This window comes from Chelonoidis abingdonii, chromosome 4 (genome assembly GCF_003597395.2).
Source record: "Chelonoidis abingdonii isolate Lonesome George chromosome 4, CheloAbing_2.0, whole genome shotgun sequence".
Classification (NCBI taxonomy): Eukaryota; Metazoa; Chordata; order Testudines; family Testudinidae; genus Chelonoidis; species Chelonoidis abingdonii.
Genome location: NC_133772.1, coordinates 46651680 through 46673436, shown reverse-complemented (window position 1 = coordinate 46673436; position 21757 = coordinate 46651680). Strand labels below are relative to the sequence as shown.

The window sequence follows — 21757 nt, the reverse complement described above, 5'->3', positions numbered from 1 at the left end:
AACTTCCACTGAGGTGGTAGCATAATGCCTTTTCATTTCTCAGCTTGTTTCATTTTTCAGTTATTACCTGTGAAGAACATTTAATCTACAATGAATGTATCGACTGTTGCCCGGTTTCATGTCAGCAAAAAACACAGTGTATTGACAGTGAACTTCCCTGTGTCGATGGATGCTACTGTCCAGATGGTAACACAGCCTTATTTCTCAAACTTGTTTTATCTATGGCTAAACTTATCCTATGGCTAAATTTGGGCTTCAGATATGTGTGTGAGCCTTGGTGAAACTAATGGGGACAAGGCTGGGGAGGCAATCTCGGGATCTAGGCACACACTTGCAAGGGGAACTCATCATGGCTGCTGCCTCAACAGGGAGGGCCCGTCGAGCACTGAGTGAGCCTTTCCTACTCTTGCAACCAGTAGCCAGGTGGAACCACCAAAGAAGCAACAGAGCTCTACCTCCTGTGCCAGAGGCACTGATTTGCTCTGGTGTTGGTGTTGGTGTTAGGCAGTTTCCTCCCTAGTTCTAGTGACTGCTGCTCATCTCTCTGCTAGAGGCTGTCTGCAGACTCAGGCAGACATTATGGCACTGGTTACATTTTCAAGCTCTCTTTTGCAACCATGAAGGCTAGAAACATACATAGTTGTGGATTTTTTTTAATGAAAGCTGAGATTCTGCTGATGCTGGGAGCTGGGGTCCTAGATGTGTCTCTGTTTGTATAGAGGGACACATCTAACTTTAACTTAGCCTTGTGCACATACGTAAATGCAAAATCTTGTCCCTATTCTCCATTTGCTACTGCCAGTTATTGGATATATAACTGTCTGGAAGGGGACGGATCAAACAGAGTAGTGATGTTCCGTGAGTCTTAAAAGTGTTGCCCCTCAGTAATTCTCTGCTGGTATGTAAATGTAATCATCTCTGTTCTCTGCTTAGTTTCCAGTGGGCTATTGTGGTATAAAATGTATGGCCAAAGGCCAAGAGTGTCAAACAATGACCGCTTGACATTAAGCTCCCAGATCCATAAGACATTTAAATAAAGCAGTATGACTTTCAAAGATACTAAACTTTAACCAGCAGCTCCCAGTGACTTCAGTGTATCTCCAATAATAAAGGGATTAAATCTAATATTTAATTAGATATCATTTTTTTCTGCAAGATGGAAGAAACTTCAAGCTATTCTAAAATATTTACTCTATAGGGCCATTAGTTTTATTATTAGAAGTACTAGTTAAGTAGACAAAGCTCCAGCCACCATTAATGAAGCTCATTCACATTTCTTTCATGTTGGATTATTCCTTCTAGGTCTTATTTATGAAAATGAATTATGTGTCAAGCCTACAGAATGTCCATGTGATTATCATGGAAATTCCTATAGAACGGGTTCTGTGGTTCATGAGGAGTGCAACAATTGGTTAGTAACTTCCCTTTTTGTACTGCATACTATGATTAATCATTTGATCATGAGACAAAAAGCCCTTTCTTATATCTCCTACTTTCATGAAAGTACAATCAATTTGTATATAACATATTTTGTCTGATTATGGAGGGGCAATGAATGCACTTTCCTTTCCACTTATGAAAGGCAAATCAGAAAAATAAAGCAGATAAATGTTAACAAATTAAATAAACGTAGAAATTTTTACATAATTGCATCTGATTTTCTGTTGGTGTAAATTGGCACTGTTTTAGGGCTTCAGTGGAGTTGTACCAATTTATACTGGGATAAAATTTAGCTCAAACCTAAACTCAGATAATCTGTGGAAACTCAAGATAAGTATCAGATGTCTTGTTTTAGTCTCTACAATAATCTTCTTCTCAGGTATCCTTGTTTAATTTCCGTGGTGTAGTCAACACTTCTTTGAATTTAGAAATTCCCTAGGGACAGGCAGAACCTGAATTTGGATGGTAGATCAAATATTAGGATAGTGAAACTGCTAGAATAATATTAGAAAGAGTCTACTTATAGGGTCAGATGTTAATCTTTAGATGGAGAAATTTATATAATTATGGAATCTTTACTGTGATCATTAATTCATTTTGCAGCTGCCCTCTGCATTTATCAATTGCATGACCTGTACTTGGTGATTTATTTATCAGCTACACAAGGCTGGATTTTTCAGAGCTGCTGAGTACCCATGCCTCCAAGTGAAGTCAATGAAAGCTCCAGTTGCTCAACTCCCCTAAAATCCCCTATGTCACTAATGTTCTCTTCCCTTTGTGTACTCAGGAAGCACAAATGGAGTGGAAACCAGGTCTCCTGCAGGGGCTTTCTAGGTACGGAGGAGTCCTCCTTGGACACTCATTGGGTATAGTTAGTTCCTTCACCTCTTTCTCCCTACAGCCTCTGGTGCAACTGGTGTGTGTTCTTTGTGGGGAGGGATTATGGCTGGAGCAGGCTGCGCTCTGGTCATCTCCATTTAGTGTGTAGTCCCTTGGGGAACGTAGCCAGCTGGAACAAGATAAAGCAGCCCCCAGGCTACTCTAACCTGGAGTCGGAGCCATAACTGGAGCCAGAACTATTTTTGGTTCTCAATTTTTCATCCTCTCCCCAGCCAAGGCTGTGTATGGGAAGGGAACCACACTTTGCTAAATATTCCTTTAGGCTCAGGCAGAGCCAACTCAGCTTCTGTCAGCTCCTCATCAGGCTCCCACAACCTGGGAGGTAAATAAGCAATGGAGCAACCCATGGGCCTCAAATCTGGGTCTGTAGGAGAGGGGTAGCCATGCTCCAACCCACCACTTGGTAGCCTGCTGACAACTGCTTACCTGGGACCCATGAACTCCAGTTTGAGGCTCCTCTCCTGAGGTCCTTTTGGTGGAGTGACAGAGTAGCTGATTGGCCTGCTGGTCCTACTTAAGCCAGCAGCAGGAACAGGAAGCTGTCTGAACAACTGGGATCCACCTGGTTCTGGACTCTGTATCTTGTGCTTCCTGTTCCCCTGGCTTGACTCCTGGTGTCTGACTTGTGCTTCTGATCTCCAGTTTGTCTCCTGCTTCTTAGCTCCTGACCTATTTGATACTTGACTTCTGTCTCATGACTGTGGACTCTGTCACTGACCACTAGGTATGGCTGCCCACTACCCCCACTGTGACACAACCAGAGCTACTCCCTTCCCCCTGCAATCCAGTAGGCAGCAAGTGAGGGAACTGTTGAACAGCTGCGGCAGGGAAGGGACAGGAGCTGCTCATGAAGTTCTGGCTCATAATGGAGCTGCTTCTGGGATGCAGGGGAAGGAATGGAAGAAAACTGAGTAGGCAGTGTCCCCTAGCTCCTTCCTGTAGTGACAAAGCTGATTCAAATGTTTCATTTAAATAATTGCAAGGCATGGCTTGGGGAATGCATTTTCAGTTTACAATCAAGACCATATTTTAACATTGTGAAACCTGAGGGCCACAATTTAGAGCTTCAAGAGCCACAGATTCAACACCAATAAAATAGATCATTCTGTGGTGCTGAGCGCAAAAATGTGAGACTGCATTTTAATAAGGCTGATTAGAGAAGCTTGTTTCTGCTGTTCTGGATGCTCTGGTATGGCCGGATTCCATGGGTCCTATGGGAATTACATCTGACACACTTTGAAAGCAGCAACACTAAATCAGACCATTGTCTTTTTAAGTGTGCTGTAGTCTAGAAGGTGAAAGCGTCTTAAAGACATGTCTGGTGAGCAGACAATGCAAAGTGGTGAAGTATAATGAGATCTGTGCTCAGGGATCTCTTCCTTCTTTCATTCTTGTAGAGATGTAGCTTTTGAGATATAAGCCACACCACTCTTACAGTTACAGTACGCCCTGAATATGCTTTTCCACAAAGAAGCATTAAGTAGACTGCATATCTTACCTTCAAGGCCAAAGGGAAGATGTTCTCTCTTTGACAAGATCAAATTGTTCTGCTGAGCAGGACAGATACAGGTTTCATTTCAATAAAATGAAAAATTGAACAGCTTTCAATTTTTTTATAAATCTCTGCTACAGAAAATAGACACCTTCAGTCTTTGCCTTAATATTATTGCTTAGTGTTATTACAAATTGCTGTCCTTAAAAATGTTGTTAGAATTTCTATTTCAATAGTACTTAAATGTGTTTGGTCATGTTCTTGCATATCATAGACCTTGCAAAGTGACTCTCCTCCACCCCACTTCTTCATGAGTTAAAAACAGGATGGTTCTGAACTGGAATAATAAAAATGCTATTCTGATGTGGGCATTCCATAACTGCACCAACTATTGCTTTCCGTACTGAAAAAAAAATTGCTAAGGGAGAGATTAATGATGCTGAATACACCACGCACCATGATAGCAATAGCATTTAAGATGCAAGGCTTCCTATCTTATGAAGAGTGGAAGGCATGTTGCAGGACAAACAAGTATTTGATACTTTCCATTTTTTCTTCAGACTCATTACATATTCAGAAAAGTCTAACCATGTAAATATTTAAGGGGTTCTGATGCTGGAGAGAAACATCTTGTGAGTCTGAACAAAAATCTTAGAAAGTGAGATTTCCCTAAAACTCAGCCCTCTGCTATACAGTCCTTTAATTAACAGAATTGTTCCATGTTGTTTTTTCTTTTACTAAGGAGAGGTGATCAAGTTCAGATTTAAAAAAAAAAAAGAATTGACCTGAACTTCTATATCAAGCACATCGAATAGGTTCAAATAAAGTTTGGATAAACATCCACATTTTCAAGTGATTTGATCCAAACTAAAGCTCCCTGACCTTTTAAGGTTCATTCATCATTAATTTTTATACTGATCACTAATGAGAAAAAAGCAAGACTAATCCTAGATTTTGTGGGCCTCTGTGCAAACTAACAGATGGCACATCTTTCAGCAACCTCCCCACTTATAATCAAGTCCAACCATTGCCCACAATTTCTGGGTCTAGCCATCTTCTGCTATTGCCGCACCCCTCCATCCCACTTACTCTTTTGGTGATGTCTCCATGGAGCAGAAAACCAGGAAGTGGAGCTAATGGACAATGTTTGAATTTTTTTTTAATGTGCAACTTTTGATTTTTCTTTCAGTACTTGTATTGGAGGAAAGTGGACCTGCACAAATCTTACCTGTCCAGGTACGTGTAAAGGATCTGGGGTCAGGTACCTCAGAGATTCCAAAACATTATGTTAGTTTATAATAGGCAATTGTTACTTAAGACCAAATTCTGCCCTGAGACCTATTTTAACAAAATTTCCTGTTGTGCAGCATGTGTGTCTCTTTATATAACTACATATACACATAGACACCTATACACACATTGAAATAGGTATTACAATGGCCTTTATAACAGCCATCTTCATTTTTTTATTCAGCTAGATAACGCCCTTCACACTACGTTAGTTGAGTGGTGTTATAGGCAGAACTGGTGACACTATCTTTAGTTTATGTTGACCAACACTTCCCATTATAATTTGAACTGTCTGAGCTGAAATTTTTCATGCCAGATGTCTTCCTCAAATGATTTGTTTTTTCCAAAAACAAGAGTAGGGAAAAATACATTGTTTTGAACACATTCTTATAGCTGTTTCATTGTCAATCTCTAGCACCGCTTACTTTGGAGAAAAGACTTGAAATTTGGCAGTGGGGGATGTCAGGAATTGAATTTTTTTTTCCTGTGAAAGAAAAAAATCCCAAATCTGGCTGAGTTATAAACAGATAACCTTATCTTAATGCTGGTATTTAACTTTTGAATGCTTGACTTTACAATTTTAATGGGCTGAGGGTGACCAGATGTCCTGATTTTATAGGGACAGTCCTGATTTTGGGGTCTTTTTCTTATATAGGCTCCTATTACCCCCACCCCCGTCCCAATTTTTCACATTTGCTGTCTGGTCACCCTAAATGGGCCTTTAACACTGTTTTTTATGTACAATAATATATAAAGAAATAAAAATAATCAAGAATCCAAATTTGACACATCTAATTATCCACCTGTCTTAGGGTTTTCTGTAATGCTCACCACTGTGGTATCTAAGTCCCAATAATTAATAGCCCTACAAACCTATAGAGAAGTGAGTATTCATATTCAGAGTGTTAGTTTGCAGTGGATCCCACGAGAATTTCTAAGATCAAGTGTTCATATTCTAACTGCTTTATGTGGGCCTGGTTAATGCATTCCCTCCCTGTCACTAACACTTGAGTACAGCACATGAATAACATTGTTAATCAGTCATTAAAGTTGTTCGATCCATACCAGAGTATTTTAATCTTATAGTAATAATAAAAGTTGTAGAGTGTTTACAACAAACACTTTTGCTCTGTAATAAAGGACTTTATCCTTTTTTTAATATCAGCTGAGTGCTCTGTCTCAGGAGACATTAACTTCATGACATTTGATGGGCGCAAATACACTTTCCAAGCTACCTGCCAATATATTCTGGCAAAAAGCCACAGATCTGGCGAGTTTACAGTGTCTCTGCAAAATGCTCCTTGTGGACCGGTAAGGCTTAATGCTTTCTAATTATATCTTGTATCTTCTATTTTCTGTTACCGGAGTCAGAAAAATGCATTCAGTATGGGGGGAAAATCCACAACCAACAACCTGTACAGTGTAACACTTTAAAAATAAGACTGTAGCAATGATTTTCTTTAATTTATGTTTAAAGGTATTTAAATAGATTTTTTTTTTGAGGAGTATTGTAGAGAAAGTCTCATACATCTGCATCCAGAGAGAGGAAGAGCTGTGTCTTGGGATCTTGATCTAGGATCCATTAAAGTTAATCAAAAGCCTCCCATTGACTTCAATGGACATTGGATCAGGCCCTGGGTGAGGGGGGAAAATAGAAAAGATGAACTTACTCTGAAATATAAATGTTGGTATCTGATTGTCCTGGAGGGTTCTGGGTGTGGTGGGCTCTTCTCTCTCTTTGGGACTGCCATAAGCACATAGTGCAAACAACATAACAGTCACAGAACTCTATTACCATTCTCAGTGCATTGGGTAGGGGCTTCTCATTTTGCTTCATGAAACTTGTAAAAAATTTTAGCTGTGGTGCTTGGAAAGCTGCATAAAGTTTTGGGTACACCTGTCGAGAGTGTTGATGGTGCTGAACTCTCTCTAAGTGTGTGTGTGTGTGTGTGCATAAAGTATGGCTGAGTCTAGGAGTTCTGCTGTCTTAGGCAAATGGGCAAACAACTGCCCATCAGTCTGTAGTCACATACAAAAGTTGCGTGTCTGTTCTACATGTGTGAAGCCAGTCCTGTGTGCATGTATATCATTGTAACATTACTTGTGCTGATGAATACAGTATATTGGACAAGGTTTTTATTACCTTCATGATATCTAATACAACCCTGATTGATATAGTCAGCTGGAGCATTTAACCTTGTGTTGTGGTCTTGTTAGACATTACAATGTAAGCAAAGTTCGGTCAGGTCTGTACTAGTCTTCCAGAGAATACCTCATTGCTGTGGGAAGTGGTCACAGCACACATAAAAAGATATTAGATAAAAACATACTCTTGCTGGAAGGATGAAACATAATGGTACTTTATTGCTTTGAATTTATGACAATAACACGCAAGAGATAGAGAAAAAAGGCTATTCCTTAAGGCAGAGAGTCACAACTTACACCACCTTGCTTTAAGCTGGCTCTTTTCAGACTGACTCCAGTCACACACTTTACTACAGAGCCCTCTAGCCTGCAACTGGGATCGTGAACCCCCTGCTCCCACCACACATTCTTCAAGTGATAGCTTGTAATTCCAACACAGTCCTCAATGCACCACATTTCTGAGTGTCCAACTTCCTTTTTTGGATGGTTGCCTTTTCATTTACTTCAGTAGGTGCTATATATGTACACCAAAGGGCAGAATTTGTCCAGTACTTAGCATCTGTTCTGAACTAATGCTCCAATATTATGTCAAGGTCACAGTGCTATTATGGCAGTTGCCATATTTGAGACAAGATAAAAAACTGAACTGCTGGCCACCTGTTCTAAGAGTAGAACAGGTTAAACCTTGTGTCCTGGCCAGAATCCAACTTGGATAATTACATTCGGAGTCTGATTTTGATCTCACTTAACTTGTTTAAATCAGTAGCAACTCTACTGATGACTCTGAAGTTTATATAAACTGCACAGACTGTCCTCTATTTTCCTTTTAATTCCATTTGCCTATAGTATTCTCCTTCACTTTCTATTCAAAACTGACGTGCATTTCTAAATAGTCACTGTGTTTCACCCCTGAGAGGGCTGTAAATCCTGAGGTGTTGCTGACTCCAGTATTATAGTCTGAAAGAAAGCTCAATCTTCATTTTTAGTGCAATTAAAAAAAGGGAGTGTAACAAAAAATAAGAACATAAAACATTAAAGAATACATATGTCTGCTTCTACAGGGTTTGTAAAATCGGCTAAACTTGAGAAAGAGGGATATATTTCAGTTGTGTCCTGTGTTGCTGGACTAATGGCTAGCAAGATGGGATCTCCTGAAGAAACACTGTCAACCGTTCAGTTAAGCAAATTGAGATGTGATGGCCTCCCTCTTGGCTGGCTCATCAGGTCATAAACTGCTAGAGCTTGAGCTCTATAATTTGGGGGTGGGGATGAAACAACTCTCATCCTCTGTGTATTAGGACAGAGAAGGAAACTCATAACACTCGCTCATCAGTGGGTTACAGAGGCTGATGCAAGATTAGGTCAGTGTATGCTGTCTTGGCTAGAGGGAGCTGTTTCTAAAGATGTTGCCAATAGACAATGAAGGCCTTGGTTCAAGTTTCTGTTATGATAATATGCAAGATGCTCATTATTCTCCACTCCCTTTCAGCACTCCCTTGCCTCTGTGCAAAATAAGCAAGAACTTGGGCCTTGCTTGCTTTGATAGCTTTGTGCTGCTTCTGCTTTGTAATGTTACCATAATGTTCATGTGTCTCACCTTCTGGGGCAATCCTCAGACTGCATACAGATGTAGGAACTGTTCTCACCCTCTTCTTGGCTGCAGACACAGGAGTTGTGCCTAATTTATCTCTGTGGCCTGGTGATTTCTAGGTGCCAGAATAGCCTCTTGAGGCAGTAAGCAGCCAGGAGTAAGTTGGAGCAGCCATCAGCCATTTTAGTATATGTTGGGACCCACCACCAGACCCAAGATCAGGATCACTTGTGTCTTGTGCTGAGTCTAGACCAGAGGATCTGTTTCCATGAATCCAAAGTGAGTGAAAACTCTACAGCAGGTATAAGTGAGTGGAGCGTTCTGAAGATGTAGACCACTGGAAAATCAGAACATATGTGATGTAAATCAAGAGTAGCTTCACTGAAGTTAATCCAGACACCACTGGATTAGGGGTGTGAAACATCCATTAATTTGCTTAAATATGTGGCCCCTGCTTGGCAGATACACTGCTTTACAGTAGGGAACATCCAGCATGTGTTTCCCTTATAAGAAATAAATCTGAATTGTAATGTAAAAGCTGTGTGTTACAGAAGCTCAATGGCCTGAGATTTTTGGTTCTTTTTTTTTTTTTTTTTAATGACTATTACGTTCTTTTTCACTGCTCAGTCCCATCGCATTCAAGCAGATTAAAAAATGAAGAAAGAAAATACCTGAAGAGATTCCAGACCTTTGAATCACACAGACACTAGTCAGCTAACGCCTTAGAGCTAGTGACATAAATAGTCATCAGGGAAACAAGTGGTTTCAGAATGATGTGAAATTTTATTTAAGCACTTTTTGGAAAGCAACTCAGGAAAGTGATCAGCACAGCTTAACCTTATCTGAGTTTCAAGTGACAGCATCACTGGCTTTGTAGTTTGTATGATGAGGGATTCTGAGTATAAGAATTTTTGTTAAGTGTCTAGTGAGAGAGAAAGCAGTTCATGTGAAAACACCTGCTGATAGTTGGCTGAGGCAATGTTATGAAAGAAACAATTCACTGAAACAGAGAATTATTGTCAGGTAAAATTTCTTCTATAGAATCCTTGGTGGAGATAGCAAACCTTCTGCAGAACAATGTCTGATAGTTAATAAATATTAACCCATTATATGGCTACAGTTTATTGTATATAGAAGCTGGGAGGCATTATTTGCAAGTTTAGGGCCAAGTGTTCAGTCAGTCTCTGAAAATATGCCTGAAGATTTTATGGCACGGCCATTGTCATGTGCAACATTCTTTACATTCACAAATAAGAATGATCCGACCCAGTACAGCCAATGATCCATCTAGCCCAGTATCCTGTCTTCCGACAGTAGCCAATGCCACTCAAAGTGAACAAACAGAACAAGCAATCATTGAGTGATCCATTCCCTCTCATCCACTTCCAGCTTCTGGCAGTCAGAGGTGAAGGAAACTCAGAGCATGCAGTTGCATTGCTGACCATCTTAGGCAATGATGGGCAACCTGAAGCTCATGGGCCACACACAGTCTGTGAGGGTAATCCACTAATGGGCTGCAAGACAGTTTGTTTACATTGACCATCTGCAGGCACGGCCGCCCGCAGCTCTCGGTGGCCGCAGTTTGGCTAATGGGAGCTGCAGGAAGTGGCGGCCAGCACGTCCCTTTGGCCCATGCCGCTTCCCGCAGCTCCCATTAGCTGGGAATGGCGAACCGCGGCCACTGGGCACTGTGGGGGGGGGGCGTGTTTGCAGATGGTCAATGTAAACAAACTGTCTCGCCAGCGGATTATCCTGATGGGCCGTCGGTTGCCCACCACTGATCTTGGATAATAGCTATTGATGGACCTATCCTCCATGCACTTATCTAATTCTTTTTTGAACCCAGTTATACTTTTGGCCTTCACAATATCCCCTGATAATGAGTTCTGTAGGTTGTGCATTGTGTAAAGAAATACTTCCTTTTGTTTGTTTTAAACCTGCTCCCTGTTAGTTTCATTCGGTGATCCTTGGTTCTTGTGTTATGTAAAGGAGTAAATAACACAAAATCATTAAATGACATGATCTTAACATAAAAATTATTGAATACATTTTTATTAATTCAGTGAATATTGTCAATAAGTCAACATCAATAATAATAATTTTAATGCTGTCACCATGACCATGCTATTGAAACACTTTGTATCCAGTGCAAACCATCTATGTTAGCTTAAAAAGGGGTTTCTACAAAATGTAACTCATTCTGAACCTCTTTATAAAAGAAGTTAGATAACTCAGTCATGAAATCTATTTTTATTAAAACATGTTAAATGCAAGTTTAAAAGTAGGATGATAGAATTCTGAAAGGCCAAGTCAGTATAATTTAAAAAGGAAAGACTGCTTTCAATGCATCCACTTTAACTATCATTTAAACATGCTTACCAGTACTGCACTAGCTGGAATATCCCATTCATTTCTTTCCACCAGTAGTTTTCTGCAGCACATTACATAGATCCATCCTTTCAAGGAAGAATGTTTAAAACATATTTTCAAATTACTCTCTTTGTTCTGTTTACAAATCATGACCCCTGCAATGAGCTCTGTATGGATGGGCCCAATACCCATGCAGAATTCCAGTGAAGTCACTGGGACTCCAGATGGGTGCTGGGATCTAACTGCAGATTGGATTCTAAGAAGACATTATGTTAGGTTACACATTTACAGCTGAACAAACAATATACAGCAAATCATTATTTGATGAATTGAGCCTCTTTTTCTGCTGGTTGAGACCGGATCATTATTTCCTCAATTTTTGTGTTTGAAATAACTTGATAAAGTTTTTGCTTTTTATTTGTAAATTCTGGATGGGTATCAGACAATTAGCTATGATAATTCAATACTTGATATTCGGGATTCTAGCCATGTTGGTTAGTTGATTAGTCACGTAAGCAATATGGTATTGTTTCAGTTTCTTGATTGGATGAGAGTCACTCTTATAAATAAGAGGACATCAAGAAGCCAGTCAGGCTTTGAAATAACATGTACAAATACTGAACTGTGTTTTGAAAATCAGCTATTATGTGCACAGGTATTTAATTTGCTTGTGCAGAGGCATGTTTTTGTGTGTACAAATACGTGTCCAGTATATGTCTCTATCAGTAATTCAGATAGTTGGTAGATCTGAGAAAATATTTCAGCAGTTGTGGTTTTTTTTTTTAACTGCCTTTTTTAGGTAAAATATCACTGCTGGTGCTTTTTAGTGATACAGGGAAGTCCTTGAGTGCAATTGGTGTTCCATATGAATCTGTTGCAAATCTACACTTTAATGGTGCTGCATGACTCCATAAAACAAATTATGGATGCGAATTACTGTCAGTTGCTTTTTCTAGTAACCTCTTAACATTCAGTACTCTGGCTTCTGCCTTGCTGTTTGTAGGAGGAAACAGTGGACACCTAGACACTGGTGTAAATATTTTAAGTTCATTTACTGAATAATGTCTGCAATGAACATTGTCTGGATTGTATATCTAGAAAATATAAATTTCATGTGCATTGATGTGCACTTAGTGGAATAATAGTTGCATCAAACTTTGCAAAAAGTTCTGTCCATTTAAATGATGTCTAGGCAAACTTTCTTTTCTACGCTGGTTTTCATGCACTATTTCTGAAATCCTTAGATTTGTTGTAATTCCTTCTGTGTTTGTACAGTTCTTAGTACAATGGGATTCTGGTTCCTGACTTCAACTTTATAATCATCTTTTCAGCATCTGTTCATGTTTGGTTAATAAGCTTCTTCATGAGCTAGTCAAACAAAAATGAGTCAGTTACATTATGTGAAGGCAGACAGCTAAATATTGACAAAAATTATAAGTGCTGTATACAAATGCAAGAAGTCTAAATACTAAGATGGGTGAACTTGAGTCCCTGGTATTAAATGAGGATATTGCTATAATAGGCATCACAGAAACTTGGTGGAACAATGATAATCAATGGGACATGGTAATGCCAGGCTACAAAATATATATGGCAGAGCAGGTTGTAATGGTGAGGAAGTGGCTCTATATGTGAAAGAAAGCATAGAGTCAAGTATAGTAAAAATCTTAAATGAATCAGACAGTACCATAGAACTCTCAATGAACAACAAAATACTATGTACTATTCAGCCTACATACTCTTGGTATCATTTGCTTAGCCACAGACATGTCTTGAATGCAACCTCTCCTTATATGGTTTTCAGTTTGTCTTTCAACCTCTCAGTGGTTTTATGGAGGTCATCAGATTTGCTCCTACATCTGCACTGAATTTCAAGTTTAATTGGGCCAAGATCCACTAGAAGTCAGCACTTAAAGTATTGTGTTTACTCACTCACTTTTTGCTTGCAGATTGACCCAAATCCTTTCCCTGTGCCCCACCTAAGTAGCCAAGTTGGATTCTGGGTTTTTCCATGGAAAATGTGTAGGAAGTATTGGTGGGACAGAATCCTTCTTACTCTAGTGATAGACAAACTGGAGAACTTCTCTGTGGCTGCCACTCTAGCTTCTTGGATGTGGTCAGTGGCTGATTCACCAGCTGTCTCTCAACCCCCCACTCTTGTGGCAATGGGACATTTCCCTTGCCTTCCTGTAAGTGGTCTCTTATAACCACTTCAGGTGAGACACTTTCACCGGCTATTGCTGCAATGCCTGCCTCACACTGAAGGAGATTTCTGTTGCATCATCATGCTTGTGCTGTATCTTCAATACTTGAAGTTTAATCAAGTTACTTGAACCTAAAGGCAATGGTAAAGGTTTCAAACATCTCTCTTTGGTATTGTGTTCTATTGTAGAAGAAGAAATGTCTATGAAAATACATACATACATAATTTATTAAGAAAAAAACTGAACAAACATGATAGACCTGGTCACTTTGGGGTCATTTGTGAGTCCTCCTACTTGTCTACATAGGAGAGTAATAGGATGCAAAGAGTCCACTTACTCTCCTGAGTGGGTTACTTGCATTGTCAGAGTTTGCACTGGGGGAGAGCAGCACCTGTGGGCTGCAACTTCCCTTCCTATGAGGATGGTGAGGAATGGGCAAAATCTTAGCTGTGCTGGTCCCCAAACACCCAAGCCTGTTCACTGGAGCCAGTGCAGAAAGTGAAATAATCTGTGCTGACAAAAGGCATGATAAAGATTACTCCCATTCTGGAGCAAAGAAACAGCAGAAACCAAATTGCGACCCTGCTTCACAGTCTGGTTCCTGTGCTGCTCAGATATGTACTTAAAAATGTAACAAACAACTTTGTTACCACAACTCAAAGATGGAAAAGCCTTTGCAGGTCATCTGTTCCATTTCACTTCTAGTGCGGGACTGGCCCCTACCGCACATTTTCTAGGGTTTTATCTGCTTACAAAAGTACCAATTGCTGAATTTTATTCTAACAAGTAAAGTCTGTTATTTCTATTTGGCTTATCAAGCATTTCTTTTCCGTTTCCCAGTGCTATTTCTTTGAATGGGAGGCTAAATGGGTTTAACTACTCACAGAGACAGAGGTACTTGTCTGGAAACTCTGATAGCTATTGAATCATCTGTGTGGATAGTTGCCAGGTTATTTAGCACATGTGTCTGTAACTGTGATACATTGGAAAAATTCAATGTTCAATGAATCTTGAACTCATACTGCCTTCCACCTGTTTGGTGTGGTATCTAGTTGTAGTTCACTCTACTGTAACATAAAACATGCTGGAATATTAAGTGCTCAATACTTGATTGAGGTACCAGTGGTTTCACTACTTGCTTTAGGTTTTTTCTTACACCATCTAGTTTCTTTATCTGGCTATGTTTCTTTGTGCAAATTTACAAAATGTGGGCCAGGTAGGTTTTGCATGTCTAGCTTGGATCATGGGAATCTTTCACGTTGCAAAGGCCATTGCTAACAAGCCACAGGTGTACACTGCATGAGTATAGAACTGCCTTCTTTTGACAATTTTTATGCCAAAAGCACATATTTTAAAGTCCAAAATGAAAGGCTGCAGGTCTGGGAAAACTTTTCTGACTATCCATGCATACTACAGCTCCAAAAGAAGCTTACTGGAAACCCTGAAAAATGTGACAAAATAAAGAATTAATTTTTAACAAAGCCCAACCTGTTACAACATTACATAATAGAATCCTGAGAATAATGTTCAGTAAATAATTTACTTGATGAATTTTGCCTCTTTTGTTCTGTTCACAGAGTATTCATGAGCTGCCTACAATGTAGTCATATTTATTAGTTATTTGAAATTATTTGTGCAACATTTTCATTGAATAATTATTGGTCTTTCAATTTCAGAGCACTTAGTTTTCTGCAATTCAAGTATTCATTTTATGAACTTTGAATGGTGTTGGTTGGTTTTACCATGTATGGCACATGGCATGTTCCTATTCCTAGATTAGATTTAACGCAATTCCCTGAATCAGGTTTCTACTGCAGAGTCCTGGTGATCACTTACAATGCAAAGTCTGATTATTTAGATGTCTTAGTTGCTTTTTATGCCACTGATCACTGGGTATCACTGACCTGAGTGCAAGGGATTACCAGGGATCCATTAGATTGTTTTAGAATGATTTTGTTCCTTCCTTTGGTGTAAGATTTAGCTAGTGTTCATAGGGAACCAATACAACTCCCAAGTATCCTCCTATATGTTATCCTGGCTGTGTCATTCTTATCACTGTCTTAGCTCAATAAGTATGTGGTTGGATACAGTGGCACAGCAGGCATGTGTCATCAAAGTCCTGTTGCCAGTGAGTCTGCAGAGTGGTTCTGAGATGAGCTTTAACCAGCTAGATAAGAGGACTACTTTTAACACACGGCAAATAGGGTAGGCCAGTGGATTTCAGATCTCTTGCCTGGACAAGAATGAGCCTAAATATACTTTAAAATCATATATACAATGGAACCTCTTTTCATATATATCATATATTACTATTGCTTCAAAAAGCAATCTAGGATTAAAATGTTTAGAAATAACTTAGCTATGGCAAAAATCCATTTCCATTTAAATGGAACGACTGACTCAAATTGTTTCTTTGCATTATAATGTGCAGAACGTAATTTTATTTACAAGCATCAACTTTCAATGAAGTTTTTCCGGAAATAAATGAGCCTGATCCAAAGCCTACTGAAGTTAATATAATGTCCTATTGATTGCATAGGGCTTTGTATCAGGCCCTATAAAAAATATTTTGCTGTATTTGCTTTTTTGTCTTACTTTTGAGCTGTATTTGTCTAATATGTTACAAGTGTATTCAAACATCTATATTTAAATATCTCAATATTAACTTTGTTTTAAACTGAACTTTGAAATCACATGTTTTACAAATACATTTTTCTAAAGAGGCAAGATACAATTGAAGATTAGTTACAGTTTCCCCCCTCCATACTTCTGCTTTAACATTTAATCCAACTCAAAATGTTTCTCTTACTCCTCTTTGCAGAACCAAGATGGATCATGTATCAAATCAGTCAATCTGATTCTGAATCAGGATCCCAAGAGGCAAGTGACTATGACTCATTCAGGAGATGTTTTGATATATGATCAGTACAAAATTAGCCTGCCCTATTCGGATGGTAAGGAATAATAAATATATAAGTAAATAACGTGTATCAAGCAGCAAAGCAGTATTTTTAAAACCATGTGTATGAATTATGTTGTTGTCATTGACACGTTGCTAATTCCCCATAGGATGGCACCAACTGGTGTTTCACTAACTAACTGCAATGGTATTTAATGCCTTGATGACAAAAATATTTATTATTAGTATTATGCCAGAAACCTCTTACATGAAGATAGAGTAAACTGTACCTTTGACAGGCCCATAGTCTATTACTCAGACTACAAGATCCTTTAGTTCTGTCCTAAAACCAAAATTCTCTCCAATCATCATTGTATGTCTTGACTCTGACTTTTCTCCTCTCCTTACTCATACAGAACTCACAGCAATGTCAGTGGGAGTTCTTCTTGCTCTACTTATACAGTATAATGGTGTTGAGATCCACCAGAGGAGATCTGCCTTAAGTTTGAGTTTCATATTTTCTTGCCTCAACTCAGTGCATTTTTAATGTGTCATTGTTGGGAGAGACAGGTATATTGCATATTAAACCATAGCCCCATTCTGCAAGTCTCTGGCTGACTTCAGCGAGCGCTTAAAGGCACTCGGCATCTTGCAGGATCAGGCTCTGTGGGAACTGTCCAAAATGTCTATGCTTCATGCAGTACTTTGCCACCATCATGATGATTTCACCTGCCTACAGCTGATTATCTGAAAAAATTGTGTTTTCAAAACTATTAGATTCTACTTACTCTTTATGAAATTGTCAGTGATCCATTGTGTTTTTACACAACTTGAGAGAATGTATCAAACATTTAGTTTGCCTTATGAGACAGTAAAGTACATCCTATCCTCTTATGATACATCACTATTGTTTTTTGGGGGGTTCAGAATATGGAAACTGTAACTGCCATAAATTAGAACAAGGTTCTTAACCATTTTCTTTCAATTTACCTTTTTTCCCCCCTTCCCCTCCCCACCAGATTCTTTTGAAATCAGGAAGCTCTCCTCTGTATTTTTGCAAGTTAAGACCAACATTGGACTACAGATACTGTATGACAGGCAGGGGCTAAGGCTCTATCTTCAAGTTGACGACCGATGGAAGGATGATACTGTGGGCCTTTGTGGAACCTTCAATGGGAACATGCAGGATGACTTTTTGTACGAATGACTACTGTCTTTTTTCATATATTTAGAGTGCTATAGAAAATATACATGCTAAAGATTCTTGAACAGATACCAAGAGTTTGACTTAATATTTCCCCCTTTTCCCCCTCAGAATGCTGGAACTGAGAAGTTGGTTTTGGTTTGTTAGAAGGGGAAACCTTTAAGACACTATAAACCACATTGACGTTGATGTCTTTTTTTAAATGAAAATAATCATATAAAAGTACACTAGAATATAAACAAGTCCTAGTAGCTCCCAGACCTAGTTTATTTGGAGATTTGTGCCTGAAAATGTCTCCTTCCTGAAGGACTTTCTGCTTCCTTGCAAGCCTGTCCTTATCTCTTTCCAGATCCTAGTCTCCACTACCATTCTAATCTCCTTTCTCCAACAGAGTCCCCATTGTGCTGAATCTTGCAGCCCAGCAATAGATTTCAAAATGAATTTGCCTGTTGTCCGAGCTTCACTTTGCTGTAAATGCACTGGAACACAGTTAAAGCTGCATGAGCACCCCAGTGAAACATATTAAATCTGGTCTGTTTTGCTCTGAAGTCTGTTTGCAGTCTTGCTGACCCAGGACAGTGAATTGGCTTCAGGATGAAGAAACAGTCAACTAAGAAGGGAGAAAGTAAAGGGGGAAAGGAGTGGAAAAGGATAAAGGGGAATTAACAGAGCAGAAAGGAGTTGAGGGACATTCTTCTGACTTGTCAGAAGGAAAGAAAAGAAGTGTTAATTTTTAAATTAAACTGAATTCTTTTTATTAAAGCTGGTAGAAAAATGGGAACATTTTTCACAAAAAAAATGTTCCTAATTTATTTGAGAAGTTTTAGAACTATTCCCCTCCGTCAACTAGCTCTACTTTTTATTTTAAAGATACGAAGAATCATCAGGTAAAACTGCCTAGATCACACTAGGATGTGCCGTTCATTTGCCAAGGGTATTTACAAGATGCCAAGATAGTCTTACATTCTTAAAAGTTTAATTCTCAATCATCAGATGTTTGCAACACACTTCTCAATCGCCAAACCTGCCCATCTGTAACACAGGCCATCCAAATGGGTGACAAATGAGTGAAATGTGACAGCTGCACCATAACTGGAAGTTTACAGCGTTTAAGTATAAAACCATAATTGAGATCTAGTGCCATAATTGACAAATTATAATGGTATTAAGGGTCTTTTCTCACTGTGTGAAGCACATGATCTGGTTATGCAATCTCTTAGGGTACATCTACATGGCAATAAAAGACCTGTGACACAGTCATGGCTGGCCTGGGTCAGCTGACTTGGGCTTGTGGGGCTCTAGCTGTGGGACTAAAAGTTGCTATGTAGATGCTTGGGTTGGATCCTGGGCTCTGAAACCCAGCGACGGGGTTTGGTCGCAGAACCTGGGCTTCAGCCCAAGCCCAGATGTCACAATTTTAAGTCTAGCAGCTTGATCCATGAGAACCTGAGTCAGCTGAGCCAGGCTCTGAGGCTTGGTGCCATGGGTTTTTTATTGCAGCATAGATATACCCACAACCTCCTGCCCATCCCCAATTAACCTGTAACCAGTTACAAACCTGGCTGTTTTGCTTTACACAGTGATAAAAGCTCCTTAAAAACCATTCTAATTTGTCAATTATGGCAGGACATCCAGAAAAACATACAGGTATCATACTGAGGTGAGGCTCAACTGAGAGTGGGGGTGTGCATGCCTATGGCAGTGGGAGCCTCGCCCAGACTACCTCCTACACTGCAATTTTACAGTCCCTCAGTCTGAACCCCTTGAGCCTGAGTCTGCTGACACAGGCCAGCTGGGGTGTTTAACTGCTGTGTAGACATAGCCTCCTGTTGGAGCACTGCCTGAGAGCAGTGAGACAGGGATGCTGACCAACTTCACTGCGGAATGTGATGAAGTTGAGCAGTTATGCTGTAAATTTGTGATGTTGTGAGTGACTGACATTTGCCTTGCAAAAGATCTCCAGTAGGAGTACCTGAAAGCACCCCGCAACTGTTTGGAAACTCCTGGAAAACTTCATCGGCATGTGCTCCTGGGTATGACCATTCACCAATGGACCCATGTGATATCCACTTACAGGCAGGTGAGCAGTAAGGATCAATCATTATTGATTTGACACCAAAAATGTGTCGTCCTGCTGTATCTCTGAGCCCAAGCCACAACAGTTAAACAACTATTTTCAGTGCACTAGTACGAGTCCCACTAGCACAAGTGTGTGGATCTGGGCTGGGAGGCTTGATCCCAGATGCAGTATAGACATACCCATCAAGGCCTAGATCCACAAAGTTTCTTAGGTGTCTAAGTTTTAGTTTTGGGCTCCACAGTGATCCATAGAACTCCTGCTTGACTATTGTCTAATTCTGTAGGCACCTGTGTTTCAGCCTCTGGGCATGTGCACTGCTGCCTCACCCTAGGCCACCAGGTACCTCTCTCATACTATGCCCCAGAGCAATTTGCAAATTGCAGGAGAAGAGACATTTGTCTGCCTAACTCACGTACAGGGGCTGATCCAGTAGGTGTACTCAGAGGCTGCCTTCTGGATTGGGTCCCATTCGAAATTGTTGTGGAGGTGATGCTGACCCTCTAACTTTTTGCACAATGGTAAGAACTTTCATCTGGGAGGTGGCAAAGCCAGGGTCCAGTTCCCCATCTCCAGTGACTATCTAATTGTTTATCCAAAGCAGAATAGCTTCAACAGGAGAGATTGTGGGAGCCTTACACCAGAATCAGGGGTGGCTCCAGGCCCCAGCATGCCAAGCACGTGCTTGGGGCGGCAAGCCACAGGGGGCGCTCTGCTGGCGCTGCGAGGATGGCAGGCAGGCTGCCCTCGGCGGCTTGCCTGCGGAGGGTCTGCTGGTCCCGCAGCTTTGGTGGACCTCCCACAGGCGTGCCTGCAGAGGGTCTGCTGATCCCACGGCTTCCGAAGCCACCGAAGCCGTGGGACCAGCGGACCCTCCGCAGGCAAACTGCTGGAGGCAGCCTGCCTGCTGTGCTTGGGGCAGCAAAATCCCTAGAGCTGCCCCTGACCAGAATATCCTGTAGTTCAGTGGTTACAGTACATTCTTCAGTGGTGGGAAGCTGCTTTTCAAATCCTTTCCATGATTCAGACAGAAGGAGGGTCCTGGGTCTCCCACCTCCCAGCTGAGTGAGTGCTCTAAGCACTGGGTTAAAAGTTATAAATTGGGTACCATCAGCACCACCCATTTTGTGTGGTGTTAGGCAGGTACCACTACCACCTTCTCCTCCTCCTATCGTTTGATGTGGAGTGAGGCAGGTGCCTAAAGCATTCTTACAAGAAATGACTTGGGTGTGTAAACTACATGACTCCAGGAGAGGGGTTCCCTTTTGTGGCTGATTAGCAGAAATAGGCATCTCACTGCAACCTGGGATTAGTGCCTATCTCTGTGAGAGTGGCAAGGCTTAGGACACATCCTTCTTGTCAGCATTTTCCATTGGCTAGTTTAGGCTTGATGGTTTTCAGTGTTTATTCCTGTTTTTCTAGGCTCAGCATCATAATGCCGAAATCCCTTTATGGATTCGGGCCTGACTGCTTCTCCAGTCATCAGTGCAATTTCTATTGATAGCAATGAAAGTTGCACATACAGATTTACTGTAGAGTAAAATATGTTCATAAGTGTCTTGCTATAGTTAGCGTCAATAAACGGTACTACTTAAGAACTCTACCAAGTGTTAATAGTTTTGGAGCTAAAATATATTTGTTTTAATGTGTTACCTTAACAGCCTCTTATGCAGCAGAAGCTTGTAGCATCGTTACAAAAGAACTCTTTGCTCCTTGCCACACCTATCTGAGTCCTGTTTCCTATTTTGAGCAGTGCAGAAGGGACACCTGCAAATGTGGCCAGATTTGTTTGTGCTCTGCTTTAGCCAATTATGCTCATCAATGCCGAAGACATGGAGTGATAATAGATTTTAGGTCTAGCATCCCAGACTGTGGTAAGTTGTCTTTCAGTTCAGGTCTAGTATCTTAATGTCATAGGTTTTATGCATGGTGGTGAGCAAACTAAATGGGATGTTACCTATTCCATATACGAGACCAATTAATTATAGTCCATTCTTTTTATACATGTACTAGGATGGGTTCCTTTTCTCACCAAATCAGAATAAATGCTGTCATTTATCAGAAGGTCATTTCTAATAGCTCTTTCTCTGTTCTCCCACTCACACATCATAACATATAATTCTCTTAATTTGAGAATCAAGGATG

General features: G+C 40.3%; 1 protein-coding gene across 1 annotated transcript in view; it reads left to right on the top strand.

Moving 5' to 3' along the window:
- OTOG (otogelin) overlaps positions 1-21757 on the top strand; it is a 167681-nt gene that overhangs the window by 13187 nt on the left and 132737 nt on the right. The window contains exons 9-16 of the mRNA XM_075065842.1: positions 61-186; positions 1303-1411; positions 5022-5068; positions 6288-6433; positions 16254-16386; positions 17351-17528; positions 19491-19615; positions 21274-21486. Coding sequence (XP_074921943.1) covers positions 61-186; positions 1303-1411; positions 5022-5068; positions 6288-6433; positions 16254-16386; positions 17351-17528; positions 19491-19615; positions 21274-21486 — 1077 coding nt within the window. The remainder of the gene's footprint in view (positions 1-60; positions 187-1302; positions 1412-5021; positions 5069-6287; positions 6434-16253; positions 16387-17350; positions 17529-19490; positions 19616-21273; positions 21487-21757) is intronic.